Consider the following 11,308-nt stretch of genomic DNA (forward strand, 5'->3'; position numbering starts at 1 on the left):
CTTCTTTCATTAAAAAACATTGAGGGTGAACTAGTGCAAAGAAAGGCTGCACACAGTAACCTTACCCACCTCATGATTAAGTATCTGTTTTTGGAGTAACTGACCTTTATATTTGCACAAAGCTTGCATAATTCATTATAGATTGCCATTGTCATGTTTCTGTTGAAATCTAGATACAATAATGCCCATTGTACAATCAAGTAGAGTACATTAGAGCCTAGCTGCGGCTATGGCCGATTCTTTCTCTATAGATGAGGCTCTCACCACTCTTTGTTTACGGTGGCACATTGAAATTGATTGGTTCTGACAGCTAGCATCATGGCACTTAGCTGTAGTGACCGTTCTATTCCCTGAATCCTTCTCTCTCTTTCTCTCTCTCTCTCTCCTTCTCTTTCTCTCTCTCTCCCTCCATCTCTCTTTCTCGTTTGCTCTCTTATCCTCGCAGTCCGCACATGGTGACAGACTACATGGGCATCAGGAATGAGAGTTTCATGAAGATTGCTGCAGTGGGCACGTGGATGGGAGACTTTGTCACAGCCTGGATGGTGAGAATTCACTTTTCACTTTTATCATCTCATCTCTCCAGGGGATTATACATGATATGCCAGCGTGACAATAAATTAACTCAAAACATGATAGCATCCATAATAAAACAAACGTGTATTAAGATTATTTAATCCTTTAACAGGCCATTTGCAGTGCACTGGGTGCATTCTTACATTGTCTGGGTGTGCTGGGTGTTTTATGTATTTTGTATTGAACTTCAACCTGCTGCCCAGCAATAGTAATTTATTGCTGAGATGACCAACACATACTAGAAAATAGCCTTAAGCATTCCAAAAGCTGTATGATGCATTAGCCTTATCTGAGACAGTTGCGATTTTCTGGTAGCCGAAAAGTCACAATAAGTGACGGGGTCAGGTTCAATCCCAAGGCGGATCGATGTGGTCAAAGTGCCTTATCTTATCAATGCCATCCATGTTGATTCAACACACACACAAACACACACACACACACACACACACACATACACATACACACACACACACACACATACACACACACACACACACACACACTTACACACACTTACACACAATTTACACACACACAGACACACACACTCTCTGCAGATGGGGGAGGGGTCTACTGGGAGTGAGGAGCCCATGGAGTGACTGCAGTCTTGACACCAGGCGGTGGGGGACAAACTTGACAAGCTCTCTCTGCATGCCCATTAGTATTCCAGCCCACCCGGCAGCAGAAGGAGAGAAGGGAGGGCGAGGGAAGGGAAAGGAAAGTGCTGAATCCAGACATTAGTGGGGATGTTCCCCCCCCACCCCCTCCCTGCACTTTCCATTAATTCAACAAGGCACTTTCAAGATGACCTCTGGCTCTTTTTTTTCAGCTGCGTCATCCTCAGACAAGCGGACAGGAAGGGCCTGTTTTGCATCAGCACCCGCACACCTCACACCACAAGCACACACACACAAATAAACACCTACAACACTCACAGCACATACACACACAGAGACACCCACACACCTTGGACCACACACACACACACACACACACACACACACACACACACACACACACGGGCCCCAGTGACATCCTATGCCTGCCTGCTCCTGCACTAGATGCTTCCATCCCAGGGGTGGAGGTGATCTATCGGCAGAGTAACCTTGGCTCAGATGTCTCACCAGAAGTGTGGATTTGCATAGACAGGCATTAAAATCAGATACGCATCGGAGGGGAAGGACTTAGCTTAATTACCTTTAATGATTAGCTGGAAAGCCGCATTTTCCCCTAACAGCGCCATGGCTGTCAAAGCGTGCCGCGACTGCTGAATTGATTCTGTACACTTGTCCTCAAGTCTGTTTTTCGTACCCCTCTGGCTCGCCACACACAACAACAGCAACTCCAAATAGAGAAGTTTCTTTAACATTCAGTGAATGGCATTTTTCATCGTAGGAGATATTTGTCTATTTCTGTCTCATCTGATTAGATTTTAATTTATCCTGACGGAAAACACATAACCTTTCAGTGTGACATCTGTTCTGTCAGAGAGTAATAAAGAGGATGTGGGCCTTGTCATTTGAGTAGAGAGATCTATTTCAGTTTTTCTGATCTTAGCAATGAAATGAAAACGAATATCACAACTATAAATACATGTTTTCCTTTCTCACTGTAACATTATGTGTCAAACCTGTTAACAGTTCAGACTTTTCATCCCTTTTAGGCAGGAAGACAATGCATTTGGTCTGACATACACAGGCATATATGGACCCTGCATTAGGATAACAACCTTTTTTCAATGTGCAGGTGACTGATATGATGCTTCAAGATTCGCTGTACCCAGACTGGGGTCAAACAGCCAGAAGATTCTGGAAACGAGGGAACAACAGAATAGTCCTCTTCTGGTATGTCAGGAACACGATCATATCATGTGTACTTGGTGTTGTTTCAAATCTCTGAAGGCGTGTGTCTTCTGGGAGCTTACCGCAATAATCCGTACTCTGGATATGTTCACAAGGATGTATGTACTCTCTCCACTGTGAATTGAGTCAGAACATTAAAACATAAACATTTCCCGATATAGAACTGCTCTGGAGAGCTTTGATAAATAATGTATGTATGTGGGTACGTAGGTGGGTGTGTAGGTGAGCTTGTATTTTCTACCTACACAGTGTATTTTTAAAAAGGTACAGTTGGTGTGTGTGTGTTTGTGTCTGTGTGTGCATGCATCTGTGTGTATGTGTGTGTGTGGGTGCACTGATATCTGTGCGTCTACAGCCAGGACTGTATTCTGGGTCCACATGGGAGCCGTGGCGTGGCGTGGCGTGTTGTAAGCAGAGCCGGGCTCCTCGGCGGTCGGGGTTGCACCGAGTCAATAGCACTGTTAATCTCCCTCCACTCAGCGTCTGCACCTTTAATTAGCAGAACAGGGAGAGAAAAATCAATCAACATCACAAGGTCGCTATGCCAACTCGACCCCTGCGCTCCCCTTACAACGCAGGGTCTTTAACCCCTCACAAGCGAAACATATCCGTGAAGCTGTCATTAAAACGCTGTGGCAATCCCGCCGAGAGCCAATATGCTGTTGTGTATTGTGGGTTATGGTAATCTAATAGCCTTTGTGAACTGTACTCCCTCTGACGAGATCTCTGTATTGACAATCATACAAACCACTGAATTAGATTAACAGGAAAACCTTGGTCAATCATCAGTCATAATAACATTATTTATGCCTTCGTTATTAGATTGAAAGGTAAGGCAGTAATGGAATTGTAATTTTGTTACCACAGCATCCAGCAAATGATTAGAAGCACACACACTGTGAACTATCGTATAATAAAGCAGTGCATCTAAATAATGGTAACACAAGTAAGAGGTAATTTTATTAAGGCTTCCATGGGCTGTTCCTGTTCTTTTGATGTTAATATTTAGTGCTCATTAAGAGGTAATCTTGTGCTCAATGGAGATTCCAGATCCCTGGGCGAATCAGAGTCCTAATTGCCAATTAGCTGTCTTATCTCGAGTGCTGAAGCTCAGTCTCGTGGAAGACCAGTGCTGATGAAAGCCACCCTGCCTTACCTCCGTATTACCTGTGCAGCTCCACTCACACTGTATGGATTTCATTTTTCAAACTCCAGTAGATGGTCATCATTATGCAACCTGGAAGAAGTGGTGCCCAAGCTTCGAATTGATTTTATTTCATATGTTTCTTGGTTCAATTGGACACCCTCCTGTAATAGAAATGTGAAGAGGCCAAATGTAATGTGGATGTGAGTGGTATGTGATCAGAGAGTTCAGATGAAAATGGCTAATCATGATTATAACACGTCATAGTTAAGGGAAAGAGTAAAACCATCACTAGATTTTATAATGGGTTAGTATCGTCACACTATGATGTGATGTGTGTGTGTGCATGTCATGTCATTGCTTGAAGACTAAATAATAAGCCATATTGTACTGAGAAAATGTAATATTGTATATTCATTACACACACACACACACACACACACACATACACACGCAAATAACAAAACAAATACAGACAAACAAATACATACAAACAGACATGGGGATATCCACTACATATCTCATAATATCAGTGTTCTACATAAGTCCTGTATAGAAAGCACATACATATAGTGTCCAATTAGTCCAGTCCTCAGTCTCAGTGAGAATGATATAGCATTTACAGATTTAGGTCATGAAGATGTAAGCAAAGCAAAGATTCCTCACCCCCTTAAAACATTTTTTCTTTAGCTGAATGCCATGACCTCTGTGTATTATTAGTCTTTCAAGGAGACCTGAAATAGATCATCATCATCATCTGAATATTTTTGTTCCACTCACTGCATCTATTTTTCATGCAAAATCCCAAATCGGAAGCCTTTCAGAGAGCCTCACTGCTAGAGTGCTCTGCCACTTTTAATCACCTCTGACATATGCAGCTGTTTTGTAAAACAGGAGTAATCACATCACATACCTTTAATCCGTGCTCGCTAAGCAATTAAAACAGGGAGGAATTTGCACCAAAACAATGGCTTGTCTGTGGAGGGAGGGCAGGCTGTAGAAGGCTCCTTCCTGTGTACCATGTTGGCCTCTGCCAGCTCTGTACATACCAGCAGTCTTGCTGCAGGCTGCAATAATCCATGAAATTTACTGTGACACCTGACATGTCTTGATATTTTAGAGCATGTGTGAAATCCATGTTATCTATGGAGCGGTCCTCTGAAGTCAAAGTGTGCTGTGTGTGACAGGGTTGTGTGAGGGGATTGTTTGTGTGTGTGTGTCTCTGTGTCTGTGTCTGTGTCTGTGTGTGTGTCTGTGTGTGCGTGCGTGCGTAGGCCTGTTTAAGAAGACCCTCTAATCTGTGTGTGTGTGTGTGTGTGTGTGTGTGTGTGTGTGTGCGCCGTCCCCACAGGACTGTGCTGATTTCCCTGACGTCGGTGGTGGTGGTGGTCATCAGCACGGACTGGATCAGCTGGGACCACCTGAACCGCGGCTTCCTGCCCAGCGATGAGGTCTCGCGCGCCTTCCTGGCCTCCTTCATCCTGGTCTTTGACCTGCTCATTGTCATGCAGGTGAGGGCCCCTCTCTCCCCGGTGGCCAATTAAAACCTGCCCCTCTTTTCCCTCTTCCGCTGCCTCGCTCTGCCTCCGTTCCTTTTGTCTGCCTTCTTTTCCATTAGCTGGCTCCCGCTCTCTCTCCTGTTCTCTCTCTCTCTCTCCACTTCTCTCTCTCTCTCTCTCCACTTCTCTCTCTCTCTCTCCACTTCTCTCCTGCTCTCTCTCCTGTTCTCTCTCTCTCTCTCTCTCTCTCTCTCCACTTCTCTCCCACTCTCTCTCCTGTTCTCTCTCTCTCTCTCCACTTCTCTCTCTCTCTCTCTCCACTTCTCTCTCTCCACTTCTCTCCCGCTCTCTCTCCTGTTCTCTCTCTCTCTCTCCACTTCTCTCTCTCTCTCTCCACTTCTCTCTCTCCAGTTCTCTCCCGCTCTCTCTCCTGTTCTCTCTCTCTCTCTCTCTCTCTCTCTCTCCACTTCTCTGTCTCTCCATTTCTCTCTCTCTCTCCACTTCTGTCTCTCTCTCTCCACTTCTCTCCCACTCTCTCTCGCTCTCTCTCTCTCTCTCTCCTGTTCTCTCTTGCTCTCTCTCCACTTCTCTCTCTGTGCTCTCTCTCTCTCTGTCCTGTTCTCTCTCTCTCTCTCTCTCTCTCTCTCTCTCTCTCTCTCCTCTTCTCTCTCGCTCTCCTCCCCTACAGTCACAGAGGCACTTCAGAGAGAACTCGACGTAGGCAGATTATTTTTGCTCATGCTCTCTCCAGTGCTCTTTTCCAGGAGGGCAATTGGACATAGGGTTTAAATATTTGTATTTACTTTCTGAGCTGTATATGTTCATCCTCCACATTTGCCACAAACCCTGAGGTTATATATATACAATACAAGTGTATTTGTGCTGACTTGGATGGTGAAGCAAGAACCACTCTTTACACATATTAGCATTTATTTTTCACTCAACAATATACTTGACTAGCTTGTATGTCTGGACTCGGGTTCCTAGTTTGTTAACAGATGATGACAAATAGATTCACTCTAATAGATGCACTCAAATTCACTTGTGCATAGAGGCTTGATGACTTAATTAATTACATTTTTTTTTACTGTTGCCCAATTGTGGAGTAATTAACAAAGTGACATAGATCATGTTTGATTGAAGAGGTTTGGTTGTTTAAGTTAGCTGCTGTGGTGGCTGGCAAAATTGGTTGCCCCTGGAAGCCCCTTCTGTTAATTACCATTGAACCACTTAAAGTGCACCTTTGAGCCCTCTCAGATTGAATTCAAGGAATAAATCAATAGCCAAAGCTCATCACAGAAACACACTGTGATTAATGCAAGCATGTGCTCTTACACGATTTACAATTTAGGCTGTCTCTCACACTTTTAATTGTTTTTGGTCCAGTATCATTTTTATACCCTTCAGAACTGGACCGAGAAGAAGAATGATTGATCTCAGTGTTTATGACATCACAATGCTGAACCCTAGTGTCAGTCTCCCAGTCATGTACTGCACAATCTATAAGTTGCGCAGGGCAACTCCGGCTATGATGGCCATCTCCTGTAAAGGTGTTCATGAGCATTATTTATGATTTCCATTACCCCAGGCTTTTTACGACATGGACACAACCCCCCCGGCAGGCAGGCACACACTTCATTGCAGTCACTGAGGAGAAGAAAAAAAAAAAAAAATCCTCAACAGGCTTCTGGATTCAAAATGGCTCCACTCACCTTCATATGTGCCTGCCACTGTGTGACGGTTAATTTCTCCTCTCTTTGTCAGAGGCAGGCGCAGATATTTTATTCAAGGCCCAATTAAGTTGCTGGCGACTCAGCCAGCTGTGGATGCCCCACCAGCTGTTGTGTTGTCAGGGGGATTTAAAGGAACTGCTCATGTGAAGCCTCTCAATGTGGGGTTGGTGCTCTGCCAGTGTTTACATGTTCAGTTTTCTGCCTTGCAACCCCCAGTGCTTGGGTGAGAGGGTGTTCAGCGCAAAGACTGGATGCCGTGGATGTTGTTTTGTCATTGGCCCCTTTGGTTTTTCTTGCATCTTTTATCCAGTGGCTCACAATTTGGGCCTGAGGAAATGGCACTGAGTAAATGTCGTGCCTAATAAGTTGGACCAGGCTCCCGTAATCGGCATCCAACTGGAGCCGCCTCTTCTCAGCTGTCCATGGCTGCTCACACTTTGGCTTTGATACTTCTACCTGGTAACTGAAAAGATGGGCCGTGAAATCAGCCCAGTAGAGGTGTGGAGAAAGCAGGAACATTTTGCTTTGTTTTTTATTTAGCTGTGTCTACCCTGAGAATGCGCAAGAAGTAGAAATGTCAGCTTTGTTTTTTTTCTTCATGTCATGAGCAGAACTTAACTCTCGGTAGCTGCCGTATCCTTGTGATGCATTATTAACGTTGCAGCAAGTTTTCTTCCAAAACCCTCAGAAATTCTCTGAAGACTGGATGGTGGAGGCTGGGCTGGGGTGAGGGGGGTGGGTGGGTGAGGGGTGAGGGTGTGGGTGGGGGTGAGGGGTGTGGGTGTGGGTTCTGTGACTGCTGATGCTTTCTGGGCTGATGTCTTGTGACATGATGAAGGCCTAGTTCACAGAGCCTCAGGACCCATGTGCTGTACGCATCCCTGCCTTTGATCTGCCGAATGTCAGACACAATGGCACAGTCAGGTCCATCTGTACCAGTGTAATAGGTGCAGACCATTTGGAATTACCATTGGTGGTGTTGGTACTTTCAGCAAAGTTGTTTGTTGCAGAAACAAAGTAAACTGATGTACAGCACAATGCAGCAACAATAACTGAAATACCTGTTTAAACCTATATTTTGATTAAGATTATACTCACACAACACGCATATGCTGAAAAGACATTGGAAAATGGCACGTAATATGTGCTCCGATCACCTAACTGAAAACTGTGTTTGATTGCATGTAAAACAGATCTAACCAAGCTTATGGCAGGCAGGCGATGGGCATCTAGGCCTGTTGTTCATTGCTGTCTTTCTTCTAACGCTGTTGTTGTGTTCATTTGAAACCACAGCCATTGAGTTCATGAGTGCCGCTGTAAATAAACGACTTACCTTTGTTTCTAGGACTGGGAATTTCCCCATTTTATGGGTGACCTGGACATGAACCTGCCAGGGATGCCCACCACTCATGTCAAAGTGAGGCTTCCTGTTTGCAAGTCGATTTTCAAGGAGGAGTATCACATCCACATAACAGGTACATCTGGATGAGCTCAAGGGTGTGGCCCTATCATAAACGATAATATTGTTGCACTGTCTTTGTTATGAGGCTATTTTGGGATACAACACCTAATATTGAAGGTAATAAAACCTCACATTGACTAGGGATTTGAATGGGATAAATAGGGATTCCCATGGCTATCAAGTGAATGCACGAGCATGACTAGAGGGCCTTTTCGTTGAATATGTGAATAAACATGATCTCCTTAATGATTATATTTTTGATTACGCTGACATGTCTTTTTCCTATTGAAGGCGAAACGCTCGTATAGGAGTACGCTCCCATTACAGCATTCGTCTCTGTCCTTATTTTATTCCTCTTGCCTGGTTTGAGTCCCCATAGGAATCTCACTGTTCCCCAAGTAAAGCGTTAAATAGCTCACCCATTCAGCAATTTGCACCGGGCTGTTAACCCCAATGCTTTGTGCAGACACTGAGCATTATGGGAATAGGAGTACGTGAGTGCTTTGAATATGAAGTTCATTAAAAGATACTGGAAGACCTCATTTTCCATTTCTACATAGAGCCTCCTGGTTTATTACTGGATAAATTGATTGCAGTTTTAGAGCTTTGTGTGCCGGCTGTTATCCAGCCGTTCGGTGTGAGTAATGCCTGCTCACGTCCTGCTTTGCAGTTGTCAAAGTGACCGATTATACTCACAGAAACAGAGAGTATCATGGGAATTGTCTGTCAACGAAAGGCTTTTTAATGACTATCCTTTATATGTCAGTCATGGACACTGACATGGACCCATTGCTTTTTAAATATGAAATGAACATTGCAGTTGGTTTGTGTATTAGTTAATACTAATGTTTTAGATCCTAACATATGGGTCGTCAAAGAACGACCAAAGCTTTTCATAAGATTTAATCGCTCTTTTGAATCTTCTCTCTTTTCGTTTCTCTGTCAGGCAAATGGTTTAATTATGGGATCATCTTCATGGTTCTGATTCTGGATCTGAACATGTGGAAGAACCAGATCTTCTACATGCCCTATGAGTATGGCCAGTACGTGGGCCCAGGGGAGAAGATCTTCACGGTGGAGGAACCAGAAACGCTGAGCGACTTCAACCGCAGCACGCTGACCTACGAGTGGCGCTCGAGCAACATCAACCCCAGCACCAACCTCACCTACGTGGTCAGAGACATGTTCCTGCACAGCCGCTATGTGGGCGCCAGCCTGGACGTCAAGTGCCTGGCCTTCGTCCCTAGCCTAGCCGCCTTTGTCCTCTTTGGCTTCTTCATCTGGCTGCTGGGCCGCTTCCAGGACAGCGAGACCTTCCCGGAGAACCCGGACAAGATATACGAGCGTATCAAGAGGAAGTCGCCCTCCGACCTGGGCGTCACCCCTGAGGAGGTGCACATGTCCATGGGCGAGTCGCTCAAGCGGAGCGGCACGCCCATGCTACTGTCGGTGGATACCCGCCATTTCGGCTCTTACAACAATTCCATCTCGCCGTGCTCCAATGAGCCGCAGGAGACCCACCCCGACATTGTGGTGGATAGCGCCGCGGAGGAGGAGGAGGAGGAGCCGGCCGCTTCGGATGTCAGCAAACCGTCACCTTGACCTTACCATGGACCTGTCTGGCTGTGGGAGGCGGTGGCAGCCCGGAAGTCAAAAAGCCTAAGTGGCATCCATAGGCGGGGTCTACAGTTTCTTTCTGTGGCACTTTTGCTAGCCTCTTTTTTACTGCCTTGGCACAGCCTGTTTGCCAGGGCAGTCACTGGAGATCTTATCCCCCACTGAGTACCTCCACAAAAGGAACAAAGACCTGAGTTGAGTCTCTAGGGGGCACTGATCTGTCTCCCTCCTCGACTGAAGGTGTCTTTCAGCACCCCGAAAACCCTGAGTGTTTGTGTTATTTTTGTTTTCTATAACTCGGAAAAAAAAAAAACATTTTGTTTTCTACACCTTGAAAAAAAAATCATTGTATATGGCGCCAAGTGTATATAAAAAAAACAATTCCACGGTCTCTCTCTCTGAAGAAGTAGTTTCAAAGGTGCTTTACATTTACATTTTGTAAGTCGGCATACCTTTTTTTACAAGAATATTTTGGTGCCTACAAGGACAATACATATTTATACTCAAAGTGCATGGCAAAAAGGTCATGGTTATTTTATTGTAGATGTGAACTATTTCAGCAAAAGGTGTGCCTTGAGTCGTAATATGCCAACCAGTGGGCAGTGTTGTCCTGTGTTGGGTGATGTTGTTTCACAATCTGTCTTATGATCTTCACCATATCACTCATTGAGGATTTTTTGGATGTTTGCTTCTCACCTGCATGGATGGCCAGTGCCATTTGAGGACACTGATGATTCATGTATATCTAACATAATTTGTCATTTATTCAGAGAACCCTGCGGTATTAACATGTTCAGTGTTTCAATTACGGATGGGGAGTAAACCAAACTATATTATAATATGGAGAACACTGTAGATGTTAACAATATTCAATTCCCTAGTGCAGTGTTGTTTGAAAAGCGGCATATTACTTGAAGCATGTAAGGTTTGCTTTACACAGATATTATGCATAAGCCTTCTCAAAGATTAAACTAATTAAGACACTATAATCAGTTACCTGCACGTGATGCATTGCACCTATTGTGTGAAGTAGTAAAACACTATGCTTTTTAGTACCAAGGGATGTCCATCTATGGTCTTAATTATCCATAATTACATGAAGATCATTCTTGAGGTTCAGTGGTCCAGCATTGGTTAAGGAGAAACGCTAACCATATCCAGTGCATATTCTGCAATGTTTGTTCCTTATTAGCCTGGGAAATGGCACCATCCAAAGATGTATGTATTTATATGTCTCTAGAACCGTTATTCTACACTATTAAATATTACTGCATTACTGCTTTTTCATTCAGAAAAAAAACACTATGATAAGGGTTCTTTTAAATAGTCTTACTTATCAATATCTAAGTTCCCTCTTTAAAGTATTTCTTGTTCATGTATCAAAAGCATCCCAGTCCCACTATTAGTATTGGAGG

General features: G+C 44.3%; 1 protein-coding gene across 4 annotated transcripts in view; it reads left to right on the plus strand.

Moving 5' to 3' along the window:
- The window catches only part of tmem117 (transmembrane protein 117), a 35,725-nt gene extending 25,649 nt beyond the window's left edge, over positions 1-10,076 (plus strand). For all 4 annotated transcript variants that reach the window (XM_031565210.1, XM_012837343.2, XM_031565209.2 and 1 more), the window contains 5 exons: positions 446-545; positions 2,323-2,420; positions 4,934-5,093; positions 8,160-8,289; positions 9,223-10,076. In XM_031565210.1, coding sequence (XP_031421070.1) covers positions 446-545; positions 2,323-2,420; positions 4,934-5,093; positions 8,160-8,289; positions 9,223-9,878 — 1,144 coding nt within the window. In that variant the 3' untranslated portion in view covers positions 9,879-10,076. The remainder of the gene's footprint in view (positions 1-445; positions 546-2,322; positions 2,421-4,933; positions 5,094-8,159; positions 8,290-9,222) is intronic.
- Positions 10,077-11,308: the final 1,232 nt, after the last annotated feature.

This window comes from Clupea harengus, chromosome 3 (assembly GCF_900700415.2).
Source record: "Clupea harengus chromosome 3, Ch_v2.0.2, whole genome shotgun sequence".
NCBI lineage: Eukaryota > Metazoa > Chordata > Actinopteri > Clupeiformes > Clupeidae > Clupea > Clupea harengus.